Below are 23,011 nucleotides of genomic sequence, written 5' to 3'. Positions count from 1 at the left end.
TGGATCAAATACATGTTAATTAACTAGCTCTTGACATGCTGGCAGGCTGATTTTGTTATGTTCAGAGAGAATCAGGCTAAGTGTTTCAATACTGTTTGCTAAGCTAAGCTAACTAGCAACCGGTGGCTCGAGCTTCATATTAAACAGACCGATATGAAAGTGTTATCAGTCTTCTAATTGAATCATTGATGAAAAACAAATAAGCATTTTAACAATTCCTTTACCATTCCAGTAATGTGTCATGATGCGCATTTGATACTGAAGGTTGATTTCTATTTGTATTAATGGAATGAAATATTTAGTCCAAATAACTGTCTTTGAAACTGCACAGCAAACACTTACATTTTGGTAAATAAAATTCGCTGAAAATAGTTGGAAAATATGAAGAATCTGATAATGAAAACATTTTAGAGTGTTTTTTGTTTTGGTGTCTGGTCAAGGGGTAAAGGGGATTTGTTAGGTTGTGCATTTAAGGAGACACAATTCTACAATCCTGGCTATAGCCCATGTCTGGCATTTGATTTTGTTCGAAATAGACATGAAAATTAATGCATTGATGGTGTACGTTGGTGCAAATCGACCATGCTCACCTTGTTGTAATGCTCGATATGTCAGTGATGCCGTAAAATGAATGGGCTCCAGCTGCGTGCTCCATCTGCATGCTCTGATGTATGGTGTGATGTTTACAAACAATCTCTTAGAGAAAGCCAATAATGTTCCTCTTCCTGGGTGCATCAGCTGAACATGAGGACCAATATTCCAGGGATCAATGGACCACGGATGATCGATGAGTAACCAGTGCGCTATTGGGAAATCAATTACTAACTTTAGACGCTATGATGTCAGGAGCTGATTCAAAGAAGCGTGATATAACACAGTCTTTAGTCAGCATTTACTGCAGAAATCAGTTCTAATGAATGCTGGTAGTGATCTGAGAATGCTCGGTGGTTGATAAACGTACTGTATTGCTGAATAAATTGGACTTTGAATTCCTTGTCGTAGCACAGAAAACACCTGCTACAGACGTGTGTGGAAACCTTGCATGTTTCACTAAAGATAAATTTCTGTTTAAATAATTTAGTTGTTTTTGTTCCGTCTCCTCCAACTCTGATCTTGTAGCCTTCCTCTCTGAGTGTTTTCTGCACATTCTCGGCTGTCAATCATCTCCTGGGTCGCAGTGTCACGGTGCAAAACCAAACCCACCTAATACATCAAAATCAGACTTTTACTAGAAAGAGGGAGGATATCTTCCTCACTGATACAATCAGAGGAGTGAAAGACATTAAGGGAGGGAGAGTAAATTTGTATTCAGTTCCTAATTGTTTGATTTCCCTGGGGGCATGCAAGGCGGGGGAGAAGGGCAGGGCAAAAAGCGGGGGAGGGCGAATAAGTACAGACAGGTTTAATTAATTGAAATGCTGCTTTTTTGTGTGCACGTTTACCTTGTGAAAAGAATCATAGGCTTGATTGTTTGAAGTTCCCAAGTCGCTCATTAGTTCAAGCACTAGGTTGCAATGAATATAGATGCATGAGCTTTGGGCCTTGGGCCAGTTCTTTGCAAAGCATTTGAATTAATGGGAAAGCTCAAAGCTGTTGCATTAGCATGACCCGTTCTGAAAATGACTTTGCATTCACCCCTTCTTCAGTCCCTCCTCCCATTCTCAGCCTTAACCCACATAATGATTAAAAAAAGATGTAGAAAAACAGACAGAGAACTTGTGATGCAATTAATTGTTTTGAAGCTGCACGTAAAGATTATTATTTCCTCCTGGAATTTATCCACAGAAGGGAATATAAATCTAGTCAATTTCCATCTGTGGGCTTTCAATATTCCCTGATTTTGCTACAGGCTTGGTGCATGAATATCAAAATGTGTTTAAAAAGGGTTGGTTTTCTCATTTGCCTCTATCTTGCCATGCAGATGATTATTTGCTCAGGGTTTGAGGTATCTATCTTTTGGCCCCAACTTTAATGAAATGGAGGTAAGTTAGATTTTTTTTGTAGTTCCCACAGTATTGTAAAAATGTATATAAATATGGCATCTCTTTCCTGACACAGTGTCCTTGCTACTCTGGATAACCCACAGACCTCACTGTCAGCAGATTTTATGACTGTGTTTAGTAGAAACTGGAACTGCTGCAAATCTGGTAAACCAACACTTTATATTTTGTTTCAGAGATTGCTAAATACTCCAGGATATAAGGCCTTCTTGACTTTCCTGCACTGAGGGGTCGAATAAGTCGGATAGGAAATAAGGCAGGGAGTGTTGTGATTTGCTGATGGTGTTGAAAGAAAAGAATGTGTTGCATGATATACTATAAGATGTGAACTCCTGTGTGTGGAACACAAACACAAACAGCACAGGCAGCTATTCCTACATGTGTACAAGCACACACACACACACGCTTGTGTACATGCACACCCACACAGATACTCATAAATCATGCTGAGCTACCAGCACATGTAGTCATTTCTACACACAAGCAGGGGCACACTCTCTACTTCTATTACTCCCACACCCCTTCACATAGACGTACAACCAGGGCTTGTCCTGAGGGAGATGAAGAGGCAGAGCAGAGGCACGCTCTCTGCCACAGAGGAATAGAAACCCCCAAGGCAGATAGGAGTAGAAAGCAGGATGAAGGATCTCCCCTCCAGTGATCCACAGCAACAAAGGCGATTTGAGAAACTGCTGCTTTGGCACTCGGAATAATTAGTTTCAGATAACAATGTCACTGGGCCATGCCATGAAAAAGAAAGGGGGAAAAAAACCTAGCCACCTCGGACAAACTGCCAAGATTTGTCTGTTTTATATGTTTTCCTTCAATTTAATTATGATCACTTGTTTAATTACAAGCATAAGGAATGCTTAAGCTTCATATTCCACTTGACCTGAAGTGAAGCATTTTAGAGCTCCCACTGTGCTGATCAACTGTCTTTGATTAGTCACATGTGATTACTTCTCCCCGGCCCTTGGGGATCGGTGATATCATGAGCAATAAAATGACTATAAATGTCTTTTTAGAAGAAGTAAGAGCGACTTACCCTGCTGTAACCCATGATTGAATGAGTGATTATGGTTTGTAGGGCGATGGTTGTCATAGATACCATTTGTCCCACTTGGTGTGTACATGAATGCCTGGGTGACAGACTCTATGGTGTAAGCGAAACACACGAGAGCCAGATGTGATGTTACATGTCGACAAATGACAACAGGCGATAAGACAAAAGAGGGAGCTGACAATTATTTGTAAAAGGCAGCAGTCTACTTTCTGAGTCAAAGTTTTCTTTTAGTTATCCTGTGTTGAAACAGTTTGAAATTATGCTTTTGTGATTCTTACAAAAGAAGCCATGCCTAAAAATGAGTTGTAAAATCAGCCAACCAATAAAACGTCAAACAAACATGGCTTTTTATCATTTTAATAAGGTTTCATTGTGCTTGTCAGACTGGAATGATTGGAGTATGTGTCACTCCACACTGAATTGCGGTACAGTGAGAGACAAAGTATTCCCATAATGTGGTGAGGCAGCAGCACATGTGCCAAATGTGACACAGGATGCAAAACAAGTCCTTATACCTAACTGTAAATTAACATGCGCCTTGCAAAAACCCAACATGACTGTTTCAAAAGTGACCTATGAGCGTTTCCTGATCTGCTCGCTTTGTGATTAAGTTTTGGGTAATGTCTTAGCAACTGAAACTGCTTTATTAAGATTAGAGAAAGATCATGTTCATGCAACATTCATTCCAACCTCCTGCCTATGATCCTTCGCAGTGGTATCAGTATCACACCACTTCCACCTTTTGTACTTAAGGAAAAGTCATTACTCTCTTAACCATTAGAGATTGCTTGATGGGGGTCTTTTTTTCAGCACTTGAACAAAATGACCAATGCTGCTGTTTTTCTGATGAGGGCAGATATCCTGTTTGTATATCCCACACAATGATTCCTGGAGATGAGAGGGTGCTAACAGCAGAGTTTGTTTCTATTTTTTGGTCCACTGATCATGTTGTCTTGTTTGATGTGCAAACTCAGTCTTTTAAACTGCAGAGTTGTGGAAGGGAACATGACTTGCTTCTTTTATGAGATGTGTTTTCTTATTTCTAAATAGTTGTGGTTATTGGACCATCCTCTCTGTTTTTTCACTCTAAACAAAATAAAAACATTTAAGAAACAAAATCTAATTTTTAATAGTTATTGAAAGACTTGTGTGTAACTCACTTTAGTCTGCATCATTATTTTTACACTTTATCAAAGATTAGTGTTGCATTTCGGCCCTAATTTCAATTATCTTATCCATTGTTGGGGTGGTATTCATCATCCCGTCTCTGTAATTGGGATCCTGTGGATTCATCCATCACGCAGACATTGCAGAGAGATGACACTTTATTGATTTCACGGGGCATGCCTGGGCTTAACCACATCAATCTCGAGGTGACTGTCACTGCAATAATTGCGTGCCGCTGCTGCAAATGGCTACTCTGTTTGACCATCTCACTGACCAATTAACCACTGTCAGATGTCACACAGGTGTAAAGAATCATAATGAGGCTGATACGATGAGTTGAATGTGGGATAAATCTGCTTTCTCTGTGTAAAATAAACATGAGATGCTTTCATTTTTGCACTTTCAATACAACTGGCTGTCTTGACACAAGCTACAAAAAACATCTTTTTGTGTTTTTGCCTTTATGTCTTTGCTGCTGGACTGAGTATCGGTCCTTGAGCCAGGGGCGCCACTGAGCTGCATGTTAGCTCCCAACTGAACATGGCATCTTATTTAAATAAAGTCAAAACCATCTGCCTTGACTTTTTTTTCCTCCCCCCCCCCCTTCCTCCCTCCTCCTTGAGTTGAAATCATTGGCTGGCATGCTCTAGCGGCTCTGTTCATGACATGCTTCGTGAAAGACTGGGAGTTGCATTGAGATCAGGGTAAGCAGGGGGAATTCTGCTTCTCTGCTCTACTTGGCACTGGCCTGCAACACTACCTGATGTCAGACAGATCACAGCCAGGAAGACTGGCCCTCTTCCCTCGCTCCTGGAAAAAATGTTTCTAAGACAGAGACAAGGTTTTTTTGGCCTGGGGGGTTTGTACTATTGCAGGGTTGTCATGCACATGATCCCAATTTCTCCCCGCTTTTTCCAAGTGAAGCTGGGTTCTTGCCACTTGCCACATAAAAGCAGGGGGACATTATTACTACCACATTGCCTCACAAGTCTCTCTATTGAAATGTAATGTACTAATTGGAGCTCCTAGATTAGGTTTTACAAGAAACGTATTTCTTTGATGATTTCATCTGCGCTAAATGTTTATATTTACATCTGTTCTGAATAACTTTCCATTTTGGAACAGGGCTTACAAGCACTAGAGAGTTACTTGCTCTCCGGAGCCCTCGTGCCTAGCTTCTCATTTATCATAGTTAACTCTAGGATTTGTCCAGAAGTCCCTGATTAGGTTGTCTGAGTTTAATGAGACATATCGGAGTCTGTGACTGGGAAATCACTGCACATTGATCCAACTTGTTTTCCAACAATGGTAATGAAGACAACGCTGTCAATGTACTGGTCATAGCACGTCAATTAAGATTGTGTTCTCCAAAAAAGGAAGTTCTCTTCTCTTTAAAGTTCTTCTATTACTGTCACAGAACGTGTAAGAGCTTAACTTTTTTTTTTCTCGATTATACTTACAGCCTGGTTTGACACCTAATCAAGAGAGAAGGGAGATTTGCACAGAGCTTGAAGTTGAAAACCCATTTCTGACCACTGACTTAAACATAGTCTACTTTATATTCTATGATTCCCACTAGCTCTACTATCCTGTAATTTTCCCCATTGCTCCAACTCCATCTTTAAGCCACCTAACAACAGTTTTGCAGGGATTCATTTTCTTTCTCACAATAAGATTTCCGTTTCTCTTTTTGGCCTGTAGTCACATAATCAATTCAGTGCTTTTTGTTTCCTCCAAGAATTGATCAAAAGTGTCCCAAGCAGTTTGAACTCTCCTCTCTCCCATTGAGAATGTGTTTTTATGACCTGTGCGTGACTTCAGCTTAGCTCGCCTTATGTCTGTATGCTCTGACGTCTGGTTATTGCCATAATCACATCACAATCTGTGCAGGACTACATGCACAATCCTGTACCATAATCAATAGAAAACCGATGTTGGTTTGTATATAAAAAGCTGAGAAATATTTTCTGCAGCATGATTGCCATGAAGAATGTTTGACATTCTGGGATTTCCTTTCAGGTCATGTCAGCCCTCACCTTCAAATTAGACCTGTCTTTTGCTGTTGATTTGTTAGACACTAACACCAGTTCATCAAGCCTTTTGCAATTAATATATCTCACACACCTCTCCATTTACTTTTCTCATATACAAGCAGAATAAACACTAACAATTGAGACCACATGTAAAAGAAAGATGGAATTTGGTGATATATCCACAAAGACATTAACTTTCCAAGTTAAGCGGGGCCGTATTTTCTCAATTAGAACATTGATGACAGAGAATATGTTTGAATGGTTAGCTGTGACATTTATTTATTTATAGCATGAATCCCACTGTTATTTCCCTATACAAAGACAGAAAGAAGAGCCCGATGATGTTGAACAGAGATATAACAGAAAAAATATGATAATTTAATGCAAAATAAACAGAGGTGGCATTTAGTCTTTGGCATTCAGGATTAGCTTAAAGTGACTTCATTGTCTTTCTGTCTGCCTTGTCAAATCTACTGACAGGCAAATCTAGCTCTTTCCTTCACATAATACATTTTCTTTCAAAAAGCTATTTTGTCTCGTTCAGCCTGCGGACAGCATGACAAGATGTAAACATAACAGTAATTGTTGGTATTGTACCTGTCTAATTGAGATGTTAACAAATGTTTTTCCATCAGAGTTTTTTAGAACGAGTTCATGCAGCAGTAGCACAAATTACAGCGATATCGCTTCCTCGTTGTCTCACACTTGCAGTTATTCTTGCTGTTTGGCTGTCAGGCTGCCTACTGGTTCTGGGGCATTAACAGCCGGAACGTGGCATCTTCTTGGTGACTCATGATGCCTCTCCCCGATGCAGACAGTCAGACAGAGCTCTGCTGGAGGCCCGTCTCGTGGGTAATGCATTTTAAATGGGGGGCGTGAACCCCTGTCCCCTCTCTTTCCCCATGCCTCATTAACTCTCCACTGATTGATAAACAGTGAGCTGCCGTTGCCATGTGGGGCGGTTAGCTTGTGGAATTAGACACACATTATATTTGGCTGATAGTTCATCACACGGCAAGAGGAGATGCACTCTTAAGTTTTATGAATATATTAAAAATGTATAAACAATGTTTTATCAGCTGAGTGACCTGCAGTGAGAGCTTTTCTGTGCATATGTGCATCTACAATATGTTGCAAATGATACTCCTGGTGATTCTCTGTACATTGTTATTGTGTGTGTGCATGTATGGGGCACTTTGCAGTATGCAAGCTCATATCTGGTGGTTTATGGATTTCCTTCCTTCCAGGCAGTCAGTAGTTTTATTAAATTCAGTGAACTTAATCTCAGTACGTTTCCATGATTTGTTTGTTTGAGTTCAAGCCTGAGTTTGTACTTGAGTCTCCCCCCAACTCTGTACTGACCATTTGCATAATGCTTTACTCAAAGTGTTAACCACCATTGCCAGGAATCAAACTAATCTTGGCACCCATTATGAAGTATGCTATGAAGCTCCTAACTAGTTACCTATTCTGCATGTTTAAATGGAATACATCTATATCTATATCTATGGAGTGTTGACTTTTATGTTGTAGAAACACACCCCGATACACCCACCTCTGACCAAATTGAACCTTAGCTTACTTGTGCTAATGTTAGCTAGCTAAATTGTTTAAACGGGGCATGTAATGTAATAAAACAACACTAAATTCAAGGATGCTCTGATACTTGAGGGAGTCGACTGAAATGAATAGCAACTGAGTGCTACCTTGAAAGTAGGAAATGTGTCTGGTGGCATACTAATGTCTTGTTGTAATGCAACAAGATTGTATCAGATACCCTGCAGGGACTGAATGTTCACCAGTTTAATTCCTGCAACAACTTTGTGTCCTCTCTTAAGCTAGACACTAAACCCCAGTGCTCAGCCATTGAAAGTCACACAAAAAAACTAAATGTAACATGTGGATGACACATGGGTGTCTGCAACATTTTCTTTCATACCCACACACTCCAGAGCAGACACATATACACACACACTCACTCAGCACTCTCAACTGTCTGTTGTGGGCAGATGTTGAGGTTGTGTGTCCGACTGAGAGCACAGACCTAATTAAGACTGAAGAAACACATCATTTTATTTGGCTCTCTCTAGTCTTTGGCCTTACTTTGATCCAATGATTATTACCAGCTCTTTGGCTCTGTAGAGGAGTAGAGGGCGGGGAAGCATTATGTCTCACGCTGACAGCTCCCAAACAAAATAAGCCCCATCCCCGGGTTGTTACAGCTGACACTCCCAGCTGGGTTGTCAGCGGTGAGGTCAGTAAGAGAATCCAGCTGCCTGCTGAGGTTTGTTCCTCTGCTGTGGATTAGCACCAGCCAACCATCTGCTGGTGTCCTGTTGTGTTCATTAGTGTCGCTTTACAGTATGTACATTGACACATAAGCCACAGACACTCTCATCCTCACAAAACATGTACATAAATACACATGCTCATGTTGTCATAATCAACCCAGTAGGGGGTTCGCATTGCTTTTTTTGGATTTCAGCTCATTTGGTGATCTCTCTCTGCTGCTCATCCTCCAGCTGAGCTTCCCTCTGCCAGAGAGAGGATGGATCCTCAATAACCTTTGCGGGTGACAAGAGGGGCAGCCAACGTTGTAGTGGGGCTGTGACAGTATCGTTTGTGTTTGTAACCATAGTGATTGGAGAACATAGCTCAGTGATTATGTGATTTACAGTACAGTACTCAATCAGAAATCATAAAATCACCAGGGAAGGCTACAGTCTAAAAGGTTTGTAGTTAGTTGCTTATTGATTGGTGGGCAGCTGTAGAGTGCTTGGACTCACAGTGGACACACAATCACGGCACAAGAGGAAATGCATCTAAAGGTCCATTGAAACTTCTCAAACTACTCCTCTAGCACAGTCTACCTTTCTGCTGTTCAACTGTGTGTTTAGAATTTTCTAAACTTTTCTGAACACATTCCAAATACAGTACTGTTTTGAAATATCTCCCTCACAGCTTTGAAGGGCCCTGGAAGAAGTGAATTTACCACAAAGTTTGTCATTGAGACAGTTGAAAATACATGTCCTTCAGCAGAGATATATCAGAATTAAAACTTTTTTAAAGTATATCATGCATGACAAATTCCAACATATAGCCACCCACAAACAACTGTCATCAGATTCTTTGATATGGCTACAATGCTAATTGTTTTCCATAAAACGGAAACAGCACACTATTGCTTTAATTGGTGACACATTAGTAGCTCATTGTTGCTGTTTCTTGATCCTTTATCATTTCTCTCTGCAGTGTATACAATTTTGCTCAGAAAATGTTCAAAGATCAATATCTTTATTTTTAAAAACACATTTTTACACACCATGAAGTTAGCACAATAGACTGTACATAAAGATGGACAAAAAGAAGCTGCCTTACTGGGCACTCTTGGATCATTGTTAGCTACTTTAGCTAAACTGTGCTACTATGGCAGGTATCATAATCAAATAACATTAAACTTACCAAAATGTTGCAACTTTAGGCACTTTTTGAATGGGAGTCAATTGGAGCCAGCATCTAGTGGTCCTTGGTGGTATTGCACTTGAAAGTACTATTGCACTGGCTTCAGTCTTAAGCTGTGGTTGTTGTTGCTTGGTTAGCACCCACTGGCTAACATCACATTGACTGATAGTACAGGAGGCCACTGCTTCATTGTAAAAGCCTTACAGCGGTTGGCTGTTGGAAAGCTTTGATTGCAAAGCAGTAATGACAAAACAGTGTTTGCTGTAATGGAGATAAGTGATTACTTGGTCAAGATAAGAGGGGAGAGAAAGGTTTAGGTGCCTTATTACCCAGGTATTGTGGTAATCTTCACAGCCTCACATGGTATCGACCCCTGAATGTATTCTGTACTTTCACCAGTTCTTACAGAAGGAGGAAAAAAGCCTGCAGCAAATATTTGCCGTGTTGATTTATTGTGCTCTCTAGACATACACTGTAAATGGATCACTTGGTAACCTCAGAGAGTCATTTTATAGAGTTATCGATTCCCATCTGTAACTTAAAATGATTTCTTCATAGTTTTCCTGTCAACACAATCTCACTATTGCCAATTTGATCAGATTATATTATCATATCCATCTGCTTATTATTTTCTACAGTATTGTCAGTAAAATGTGTAAGCTAATTACTGTTCTACTATATCACAGGAAAATGAGAATGGATTGATATTGAATTCCTGTTCATGTCTGTATGTGGTGTGAAAGTAGTTTAATTGATTACGTAACAGCAGCTCCTTTTTTATATCTATTTTCTTTCTTGATGCCTACAGCTGTTCAGTTCAATTTATGCTCTCCTAAAGCAGGGTTAAGTTTTAAATCACATCAAGCTGTTTATGGTCCGTGCAAGTCTGGCAGTGGTGGAACGGCTTAAGACACTGTGATTGATTTTTTTTGGATGGAGCCCCTTAGGGTCACTTCTGAGTGTTTGTTGTCTTTGTTTATCCTTTCTAGGGGGCTGTTTGCAAGTAACTATACAGAAACCCATTACCTGGAAGACGGCAGCGCGGTCACAGGCTCTCACAACTTCACGGTATGTTTTTAACAACTTTGTCTTTTTGTTTATTATCATTAAAAGTGACAATGTAGAAATGTACGGAGAGGTGGAGTATTACATACAACAAATGTCTTCTGCCAAATTCAAAGCATGGATGTTGCAGTTATGCGTCTTAACCAGTAGGCCACCAGGGCGCCCAGTTGCTGGCCTTTTTCAACACCAACCTCTTTGTCTCATCAGGTTCTGCTCCTACTAGGGTTAGTGATGACGTAAACAAAATGATGCCGTAATTAGACCCACTTTTAAAACCACCTGAAATTGAACAGTCTTGCGTATAAAAAAGCGTGCGTAGGTGAGTGGGCCTATTTTCGTTCTCTACTCCATGCGCTAACAGATTCATATTTGATGAAACAAAAGGTGGACAGAGGTCAGTCAATAGACTTAGTTTTAGGGAACGGCTCAAGTCTTTTATAATTGATAAGCTTAAAAACATCCCCAAAAAATGATTTGTTACGCAGGTCTACGAGAAAAAACTGAATTAGTCAACAACTAAGTGCACCTTAGAACTCACACTGACTGAAATATTCAACACCTAAAGACGTTAGCTCAAGCATTAGTTCAATGCCACTTTGACTATACTGCCACCTCTTGGCTTAATAATACACTACAGTGCATCAAAAATAAACTCCACACTGCCCAAAACAAGTCAGGGTTGTATTAAAGTTACCTCCACAAACACATCTTAATTCAGTGTACTTTCAACAATTTAATTGGCTTCCAGATGACAAAAAAGTCATACAAATCAATTTGGGACTTATCCATATTGAGGTCCCCAAATGTCTGTCTTACTACTTTAATTGCTTTAGAGACAATCACAGCTATGCAACAAGACACAGCGTGACAGATTTTATTCTTTTTAGACCCAAGAGTTCAATCAGCAAAAATATCTTTTTTATACACATGTAATTGTGAATGGAATTTAAGCCAGCAAAGAAAGAATGGCTGGCAAATCGTCTATCGTAATAGGGACCTTGCACAAAAGAGCTCAGAGTTGTCCATTTATGTTATTTCTGTAATGTTATTAAATCAATATTGTATTTGCACCTGTCAGTCTTGCAGGTTAAGTAGGCATTGATATGTTATACTTCATACTGTCTAAATATATCCTCTTTTTTGTGGTTTGTGAGTTAATTATGTCATAAGTTTTATTTATTGAATTGTATTTTTTCTGGGTCTGAGTTGTCGTCATTTTCCAGTTTCCTTAATTTCTCGTGTTCGTTAAGCCTAGCTCAGTTTGGTTTTCCCCAGGAAAACATTTTTCTGCTTTAAAATAGAGTGATTTTGAGAATTTCTTAAATGATTCCATAAATATCCAATTGTGAAAGGATATTTATTCTTATGTTCAGAAATAGCATGACTGTGATGAATTTGTACATTATGATGTAGCCGGCCCACTTAGAACAGTTTCAATGCCTCGAGAGCTTCCACCTGTTTGCCTGATTTATGGGATTTGATCATCCATCATTTAGAAAGCAATTACTCATGTAATTTCTGTGCAGATAACCAGAAAGCATAATAATAGACAGCTTGTGAGGTCGGTGTACAAAACGCCTGGCCTACTTATAGCTAAAATTCACAAAAGGGGAGATTAATGTAATTCAATAATGTCCAACCCACACAGTAAGAAGAACAATGTTTTCCATTTGAGACGGCTGTGAGAGTAGAGCTGGACCATCACTGTCTGGGCTCAGCCAACATATCAAAATTGCTGCAATTCCAGAGCATGAAGACGATGAAGGAGTTGTATGGGTCAGCTCAGGGTGGGCTCTGAGGCAGTGAGATTCCACAGCTTAGCTAGCTAGGTATGGCATGAATGGATGGATAAATTAGTGGAGGGCAGCAAATTGCGATTTTTAAAAAATACTGATTAATCTGTCAATGTTTGAGAATAAGGAAAAAAATACTTTTCAAGAGCCCAAGATGTATCTTAATATTGCTTGTTTTGTTTGAACAACCGTCCAAAATATTCAATAAATGTTTGCGATTTTTGCAACATTTTTCTTTCAAAAGACTTTTTTGATTTTTTTCTTTCTTTCTGTCCATCATTAAATCATTTCAGCACTAGATGGATGAACCAGTGATGGGCATATGTGTGATTTTACTGACAGTAACCCACTGTACCTGCACATAGTCTTACCAACTTGAGAACAGGACACCCATCATAATCTGTCCCTGCTCTCATTCCTCTCTCATGACTACAGCCAGTTGCTTCATGGGAGGGTCTTTTTACTGGAAACAACCAGATCTTGTGAGACTGATCCGTAGTTAATTTATTTGTCCTGTCGGCAGGGAGGAGACTGATATAGTGATCTGGGCAAGGGATAGAGGGTTCAGTTGTGTGTCAAAGGCAAGGTACTGCTGTGAGCGACTTTAGCGTGAGTCAGCCCTCCTTCAGTTCCCTCTGCCTGTTTTATGTCCTCTCCCTTTTTCACTAAACCTGATCCCAGTCCACATATAATACAATAAAAAAAGCACCATGTGCTGTAACAAAAGCCATCTATTGGGAATATGAATCACTAGCATGGATATTAAAGAGTTAACTTGGAATAATAAATGCATAATTATGATATACAATGTAATGTTCACACCCAAGGTTTCCTCCCACAATAATCTGGGTATTAGTTATTAATCTTCCTGATTTCAGATATGAATGCATAAGCACTTTCCTTCCTCATTTCATTCTGCAGAATACTTAGAAACAAAAAATCTATTCATATCCCTTAAATCAATGCATCACAGTCATGATCTCATCAAAGAAACATGAGGTGATAGCATTAACTCAGTGCACTAAATCCAGCCCTGCTCCTCCCCACTACACTGAAATTTCATATTTCATCTAATGGGTTGTCCTGTCTTTGCACTTTTTTACTTTGCTATAATGGATTGTTCTCTTTCAGACACCTAAAGGTAGAGATATGGAAAGTGGCCAAATAGGTGGAGGCTTTCAAGGCTTTGGGTTCACACATCCAAATGTCCTCTGAATAAGATATTGTGTTGTGGGGGATAAGGTTAGGAACAGATAGCCATCTCAACCCTGTCTCCCAGAAATTACGTTTTTGTAAATGCTTAACCGAATACATTTTGGAGTAGTATATAAAAATGTTTTTGAGGAGACATTGTTGCTATTATAGATCTGGTTCCAAGTTGGTGATGTAGCACTGACTGTCTTCCAGTGAAATACCTGAATCTCTTATCAAATATTTTATTTACTCTCTCATTAGCAAGCAGCAAAAAACAAATCACTTAAGTAGTTATTTAGCTGAATAGCATATATGCAAACTCTCTGGTGTAACTGATGTTGACGTTCTTTGAATATTTACTTTTTTGTCTGTTTTATTCCTCAAAACCATCTTAATTTATTTATATTTGTTCATCTAGGGACAGCAGAACAACCTGTAAACACAATACTGTCATATTATCATCATAAAAACGTGTTAGCAAACAACTGCCTAATTAGACATTCAGCAGACAAGCAGGAACAACATTAGCATTCATGTGGATCCATTTTATTTATTCACTCTTTTTTTAGCTGTGATTTGTTCTTTAGCAGCTAGTTGCTAGCCGTTTGTCGTTTAACTGATTTGTACTGGGCAGGTAGAGTGTAGTACTGTTTGCTGACAACAGCTGCCTTCTGGGGCTGGAAACGATGCTGAGGAGAGCATGAGACTGAATCTAACAGTAAAGTTGCAGGCCATAAAACCAAAACAATGAGCTGAAAGATGCTAAAATGATCTGTAGAGGAGGGGAACTATAGTTGGTTGATAATGCTCTGTGGGTTCGTCACCACAAGCAACACCACTCATATTACAAGTAAACATTTGATCAATTTTTAATATAAAAATATTGACAAATGCAGCATTAGATATTAACTTATTTATAACTTGCCTTTCAGAATTGTTGAAGGCTACTAGATTCAGATATAAAGATGCTGTTTGAAATAGCTCATCAGAAGTGAGAAATTGTTAATTGGATTATCATATTTTTATTGCAGAATTACTGTATGACATGCTGTGATGCACGACTAAGTAAGAATCCCTATAAATACCAGAAACCCACTGAACATTGCAAAATCAGCAACCATTGGACGTTAAACACCTTGAGGGACATTTCAATTTAGTGCCTGCGCTTTATATTAAGCGTCAGTGAAAGTGGGGTGGAAAACTCACATTTCCTTGTTTTCCAGAACAGGGTGGCAGAAGAGCCGTCAGTCAGACCTCACCTGAGCAAGGCAGTGCAGTTGTAGCAGAGAGACTGTTTTCACAATAAACCAGACACTTCCTCCCCACCCTCTTGCTGCCAGGCCTGGTACAATAAACATGGTTTAATTCACTTTCTTTACTTGCAGCTTGACAGGTGGTCCATGAAACCGGGTACCTGGAAACACAGTGGCAAGAAAAGATTGTGCAGGGAAATGTGAAACTGCACACATTTCCGCCATCTTTAGCCTTTGGTGATGAGTGGGAATGTCTCCTGCTAACCCTGCAAAAGACTATTCCCCATGAGTTAATTTGCTCAAATTTCAAAGTTATGCGCTAGGACTGGTGTTGTTGAACTGTGGTTAAACCTGACATGTTTGTTTTTTTTTCATACTGGTTCCACTCTTCCTGTCTTGTATTTTAAATCTTTTTGTCTGTGCTCCCTCAGGCAAACTGCTACTACCACGGTGAGGTGGAGGGTCATGCCAACTCAGATGTCAGCCTCAGTACCTGTGCTGGGATTAAGTAAGTGTGTTAGAATGTGTTTCATTTTTATCTCGACAATGCCTCTAGGTCTAATGTCTTAGTGATATACTACAGAAACAGCTAGGTAGCCCATAGCCCAAAGGCAAAGCTGTTTATCAAACAACTCTCCCCGCATTCATGGTTTAGGAGAATGACTGAGCTGTTTTTAAGTTTCTTGGAAGTTAAAGTCAAGTCTTGTGTCTAAATCGTGTTTCAAGTCTGTCAGACCAAGTCTCTAGTCAGGTCTCAAGCCCTTCAGTCCAGTTTGAAACCAACGTTTGAACATCTTCCTTTCAAAGCTGTGTTGATAAAGTTTTATTTATATATATCTATATATATAGATATATATATATACATATGTGTGTATGTAGGAACTGACACAAATTATTTCAAGGCCTATAGGCCTAATGATTACATATTCATTGTGTGTGGCCATGGTCCAGGATTTTAACAAGTGAGCATGGGACTTCAAGGTTGTTGCTCTTAAGTCTCAAATGAGTCAAATTTCACAGCAGTGAAGTCCAACTCATTTTGCCTCATTGTCTGCATTGCTGAAAAGAAGTCTCATAGGGCAAGAAACAGGAGCAGTCTGACAATCCCAAAGGTCAGTTATATGGCAGAGAGAATTAAGTTATTTGGCAGAGAGAATTAAGGTAAACAATAACAAATCCTAACTAGACTATCTATTATAAACATCCAAACCAATTTGCAGTCCAATTTCTAGTTGAAGTTTCACCACTCAGAGTATCTAGCACAAATTAATTGGTTTAGATAATCTTGGCTAAACTGTTGCCTTTTTTACCTCTCAAATCAATTACTTTGTTGGCACAATGTTATCTAAAGCATTGAAATGACTGACAAAACTACACAAATCATGCAGGTTGTGCTAAACTGTAATTAACCTTTAAAGGGAAACCTAAGGATTTTTCAACCTAGACCCTTTTTCCCATAATTTTGTGTCTAAGTGACTAACTGGGACAATAATATTTGAAACTGGTTCAGTATTGACTGAGAGCACTTTAGCCAGCAGTAAAGAAACAGGCTGGAAAATGTTGAAATCAGCAAAATATTCAGTCATGAGTCATGATAGAGTTGTAGAGAGGCGTGACAGGAGGAGTTTATTGTGTTGGAGTACAGAAAAAGTAGCTTAATGTTATCTAAAAGATTTTCAAAGTCATTGCTAAAGATTTAACTCAACAATAGGAATATTTTCAATAATGTTGTCAGACACTTAGGGCCTGATTTACTAAAGGTTTGCGTGTGTAGAAACATGTGCAAACTTGCCACTGGCTGTAGCGTCGTCGCTCAATAGTGGACCATTTTTTTAATTTTTTGTCCCAATTAGTCACCTTGATGCAAAATGATGGGAAAATAGGGTCCTGGTTGAAAAGTACTGAAGTTTCCCTTTAAGTCTGACTTGAGTCCAAGTCGTAAGTTTCAGGCCTGAGGAATGGCGTGTCAACTGAACTCAGTAAATAATACATTTCACTTTACCAGTAAACTGAGTTGACACTGTGTATATACTGTTGAAATACAGTAAAGTTGACATATTATGAGGCTTTAGACAAGTGAGGAGTTTCAGTGTTGGAAACGCTCTGTTTGCAAATGTCAAACAGGAGTAATGATTGCAGTAATATCACTGGACGCTGTCAGGAATGTTTTCTCAAACCAGCCAAACGTCTACACCCTATGTGGAATGATCCGCCTGATTGTGAAGCCCTTGCTATTGACCTTGGTCTTTATAGTTATTTATTTATTTATTTATTTATTTATTTATTTATTTCAGTTTTTCTGCAACCTGCTTAAAGACAGATGCAGAGACATTTTTTGACAGGGAGATACGCACTGCTTGGCCTGCTCACCGAGACAAATTGTCTCGGTTTGGGTTGGCAGTGTTCAGGCTTTTGGGGGATTTAGTATGAGTTCATGTGGTTGTGAATATTGTGCAAGGTTTGTGAGAATCTCACAGTTTATCTAGACTCAATGCATTAGAATGTCATTTTAAATCACAGAATAAAAAATGAGAAAAGTGAGAAAAGGGGAAACACAGACCACATCAGTGGAAACATTGAGAGGCACTATTACTAAGCACTACGAATTCAAGTGGTAGCCATAATTGTTACACAGCATGATGATAACTGATAAGTACACTCACCACTAATGATGTATAATCTTCTCTGGTAATATTAGGATGTTGCACATAATTCAGGACCACTTTCATTTCAGCCAAATCAGAAGTTACGATACGAAACGATACGATACGATACGATACGATACGATACGATACGATACGATAAGACACGGTACGATATGATTTGATACGATATGATATGACACAATATACTTTATTGTCCAAGTAGGGAAATTTCTCTTAGAGTCAAATGCTGCGCAAATAAATGCCTCCACAGTTAGAGTAAATAAACAACATATGAACAAAACAGCACCAGCTGTGTCAATCACAACAATAAATTACACATAACAAAATATTGCACTCACCCCATTGTAAAAACACAATGCACATTGCACGTAATACATATTGCACACACCCAATAATAAAACACCATGAGACCATTTCACAATCCCTATAGCCTCAAGCAGCATTGTTTAAAAGTTTGATAGAGATGGGTGCAAATGATTTTTTAAAACAGTTTGAGTTTACAGTGGGGGACTCTATCGTCTGCCAGAGGGCAAGAGCTCATATTCTGTGTGGAGGATATGTGATGGGTTGGTCATTATCCTGTGAGCTTGCCTAATATTACAGTGTCTTTATTTGATGTATATCGAATTATTTTCAGTGCAGTTCCAGAATAAAAATAAATAAATAAAAATAAAAATTTGATGTGGCATCTTGTCCCACCTCTGAACGATCTTTCCATACATCTCTTCCTCTTTCTGCAGGGGTTTCATATCTCTTGAAGGCAGATCATATGTACTGGAACCATCTGCTGATCTCACCGGAGGGACTCACTGGATCTACACAACTGAACACCTCAGTCTTGCTTCTGGCACCTGTGGCCATGATTTCAACATATCCTTTCCCACTGAACCAGCAAACAGCAGCCCATTCAGGGCTTTCGGCACAAGGGTAAGGATTACCACAGCATCCGCTGTCTTTCTTTTTGTTTAATAAATCACCAAAGTTTTCCATTCTGAAGAAATGTTCTTCTGGCACTCTTAGGTAGAGAAGGAGTATTTCATTTTTTTTATATCTTTAATGCTTAAAAATGATGACCACTTTCAACCTCACTAGGTCTTCAACAGGTCAAATTAAACCTGGGTTTACTGTATAAACAATCCACAGAAGCAAATCTATACAATCTTTAGAAATTATCATCAATCAACTCTTTTTTTAAACATTGTTCATGACTGTATTCATTGATGGAGTTGCCTCTATATTGCATGGTCCGCTTTGTTTTGTCATTGTTTTTAGCCATTCTAGCGAATTGAAAACTGAGATTCTGTCTGTCAGTCAGTCAGTCCACCACTTTTGTCCAAACTGAAATATTTCTATTATATACCCAACTATTAGATGGATTGCCATGGAATTACGTGCAGAAATGTGTGGTCTCAAGAGGATTAATCTAGCATAACCAAGAGGCTATCATTTTTGGTTTTTGGTGTGATGTTCAAACAATTGGCTGGATTGCTATGAAATCTAAGAAAGACATTAATGCTCAGGATCCAGTGTAATCACTTTGGTGATCTCTGATCTAAAGGTTCTCCATCTAGCATTTTGTTTTATGACTAAATACATATGACAAAACGTATGACATTCCCATCAGGTTCAGCTGTATTTTGTGTTTATGCTAATTCGGAAATATTAGCTTTTTGCTAACTCACCAAACTAAGAGCCTAATGGACAGTGTAAACATTATACTTGCTAGATAACGGTATGTTCACATTTTCATGGTGAGCGTGTTAGCATACTGATGTTAGCATTTAGTTTTAGCACCACTGTGCCTGAGTACAGCCTTACAGAGTTATAGACTCTTAGTCACTGATGTCATTGTGAAATGGTATGGAGTGACAGGGTGCTACAGTGGCTAATAACCGCACAACACGTTTTAATTGATAGGCTTGCCTGCTGGAGCTTTTTTGTGTGGAGGTGTAATATTTACATTTCCCAACTTTCCTCTAGGAGTCCATAGACATTCAGTTTGGGTGAATTGGGGGTGTCCTAATTTCCTATAGGTATGAATGTGTGAATGGTTATCTGTACCACCGCTATGTGACAGACTAGCTACAGCAGAGAATAAGCAGGTGTAGATATTGGGTGGATGGATAGTGATAGGGTTAGGGTTAGATTGTGTGATGCAATGTTGTTTCTCCATAGGATTGTCTATATAGTGAATCAGCTATAATCAATATGTTTTTATTTCCGACTTTAGGAACACGTGAGGTCTGCTTTCTTCTTTTTTTTCTTTTTTTCCCCCTTACATTTAATTACCATGCCTGACTGACTGAAGGCTGTTAGCATGCCTTTTGCATCTATTCTGTTTGCCCAAACTATTTTGCCTGAAGAATGTTTCTTTTCAATAAGTAGGTATTTAAGACTCAATCACACCTTAAAGTCCCCTGGATTTATTGTATTTGAAAATTACTGAGCACTTGGCTTTTTTTCTTTGTGTTTGATACTCAAACATTTGCGCAAGCATTCTAATCACACTACGCTCTGAAAAAGATGTGAAGACATAAAATCTTGTATCAAACAGTCAAGGTGATAGTCTGGAAAATGTGATGATATGTCTTTTGACACCCTGTATTTGGATTCATATACAGAACAGAATATAAAAGATTGTTCACCATAACCCTCTCTATATAGGGATAATTTGCAATGTACAGTAGATATTGGTAAGTGGCCTGTTTGAGGGGCTACTACTTGTTGAATTATTCACTTAATCCTTCCATCTGGCCTAACGGTGTCCATTAGTGATATGGAGCATATAGAGTAGAGAGCGGGGGTTGATAAACGCCTGTGAAAAGTACATTGGGTGTTTTAGTGGCAACATTTACTGAGAAGTGAGTTCAGACTGCAGGCTCATACAGTACATCATGCCTTCAGCAGGGCCTGTCCATCCAGAATTAAATGTATTGCTTTTTAGAGACCATACCCCATCCCATGCCTCTTGCTTCCCCACTGAGCATAAAGATAAATCACAAGGGGCATGGTCTCTGGGAGTCTCTTTCCTCAGAGGGCTTTAAAGATGATCAGCACTGATAAGTGGGAAACACAGACTCTAGTGATCTTAATCTGACTGGTGAAGAATGGCAGGAGTGGATGAACATGGCTATTTATCAGGTCAGCAGAGAGACACATAGATTGGATGGTGTAAGATATGAATGTGATGGTCAAGGACTCAAAAGGAGGGTAAGCAGGCAAAGCTTTTTAAAATTGTGATGCAACACAAATTTGAGGGACTTTCCATTTTACGAAAATATTTTTATTGTTTAATCATTAAGGTTATAATGAGTGTGTTTTAGGGAAGAAGGCCAAACATATGGCTGTACTGGCTAATACATTGACCATCCTGTCCTTTCACATTAAAATGTTCCATTTATTCATGCAGTAATATGGCTTCTCTGATGTTTTACTGAACTGTTTGATTCCTGTTGATGATTATAACTCTGGCTTAGATAGCAACCCTTGCCTTCACTGTTAAGAGTTCTGCAGTGATTCAGCACAAGCTGACAAATCCTGACAGCAGAACAATGCACATGTATCTGCCTGACAGTCACAGAGGGGGAATAAAATAACAAAGAAAACGGCTTATATGGATGATTTATGCCAACATTAAAAATGGTTTGATTATCCTACAATTTTTTCAGTGTATTTTAATATGTTTTATCTGATCAAAATGTAATTTGCATTTGTGTAATATACTATGTCCCCTCCTAAGACAGCAAGAGATGTAGAGCTAGAAGGGAAAACAATCTCTACTAAGTAAAGACAGATGCAGTGTATAAGGGAGGTAGTTGAGTATGGTAATCCCTCAGGTGATTAAGAAGTGATATCACATAGAAGGATGACTTCAAAATGTGTCACTTGCAAAAATGATGTACTTCCATAAGTGAGAATAAAAAAGTCAGACTTTCTGGATTTTGGCATGCAAGCAAGCTCACTTCAGCATGTTACACGGGGGCACCGAGGTATACTGCTGCTGCTTTGATAAGCTGTGATGTGCCCTGCATGAGGGTCTTAAGATAAAGAGGCGTGCTGGCAGAGTACCCCTGGATGATGAGAGTCAGACGGGAAAGAGAAAGGTAAAGAGATAGGATGGCCTGCTGACAGGGACAGCACGTCAACAACATGGGTTCCCGCTTATCTCCATTGTCACAAGACGAAAATATGGCTGTCCAAGATGTTAGACTTGAACACAACATGCAGTGGCATTTCAGAGAATGTCTTGTCTTCCATGACTGAAACAGAATTTTGGGGCAGAACATAACATTGGGGCAGATCATTTCTGAAGTGGGCTATAGCGAATATGGATTTAAAGAACTCAGAAAGAGCATGCTTTCTAAACTAAATTGTGGAGTTTGTTTGAGGATGCAGGTTCATTCTTGATCCTTTGAAACAGTACTTAATGCTACTCATACTGTGTATGAATAGAATATAATTCATCTTCCTCCACACCTCAGCAAGCTCTATTTCCAGACTGACTGTGAGATATGTCTGAAAACTGTGAGGCTAGTGGATCTTATTTCCTATATTTTCTTCACCATATAAACTGCGGAAGTAGTAAATCCACATGAATAACTCTGCCTCATTTGCTTCTATTCATGAACAGGGATACACCTTACTAAGTTCACTGAACATAGTGTTTGCATGTCTGTCTCCTCTCCAGTGGCCTCCTAGATACTTGGTAATCACCATAGGGTGCATTTAGAGCACACTTGCCCATTCTGGCTTATCTATGGAGAGGCAGATAAGAGCAGAGAGGATCTAGGCTGCCAAGCCAGCAAGGATAAAGGGGCTCAGGTTGAAAGACGGCCATGGTGTGAAGTCAGAACCCTTAGCCAGCAGGATAGTATAGAATGTTTGTGTGTGTCAGTGAATGGAGTGAGCTTGTGTGTGTGTGTGTGTGTGTGTGTGTGTGTGTGTGTGTGTGTGTGTGTGTGTGTGTGTGTGTGTGTGTGTGTGTGTGTGTGTGTGTGTGTGTGTGTGTGTGTGTGTGTGTGTTGCCCAGAGCTGCTCCATACCTAGGTGCTATCTTTGTCACACATTTGGAAGTACCCTGAATAGTCAATCTCCATACATATACAACAAATTAGTATTTTAAAAGATTTTAAAACTCTTCATTTTTAGTGCAAACCAGTTTCCTTCTATTAGGACATCTTCATTCCCTGATTCACCCATCCCCCACTGTCTGAGTGTGTTAAAGAGACTGTGAAGTTGTCACATAAATCATTGCTTACCATTTCACATTCTCTTTGTTTTTGGAAGGAAATAATTTGTTTTTGGTGGTGCAAATA

At 39.2% G+C, this 23,011-nt stretch overlaps 1 protein-coding gene across 1 annotated transcript in view; it reads left to right on the top strand.

Annotated features, from left to right (window-relative positions):
• Positions 1 to 23,011, top strand: part of LOC134003446 (disintegrin and metalloproteinase domain-containing protein 12-like) — a 71,203-nt gene that overhangs the window by 25,873 nt on the left and 22,319 nt on the right. The window contains exons 4-6 of the mRNA XM_062442656.1: positions 10,715 to 10,793; positions 15,462 to 15,538; positions 18,437 to 18,623. Coding sequence (XP_062298640.1) covers positions 10,715 to 10,793; positions 15,462 to 15,538; positions 18,437 to 18,623 — 343 coding nt within the window. The remainder of the gene's footprint in view (positions 1 to 10,714; positions 10,794 to 15,461; positions 15,539 to 18,436; positions 18,624 to 23,011) is intronic.

This window comes from Scomber scombrus, chromosome 21, assembly GCF_963691925.1.
Source record: "Scomber scombrus chromosome 21, fScoSco1.1, whole genome shotgun sequence".
NCBI classification, from domain to species: domain Eukaryota; kingdom Metazoa; phylum Chordata; class Actinopteri; order Scombriformes; family Scombridae; genus Scomber; species Scomber scombrus.
Note: the sequence above shows the minus strand (reverse complement) of the source record. Positions and strands in the feature narration are given on the sequence as shown.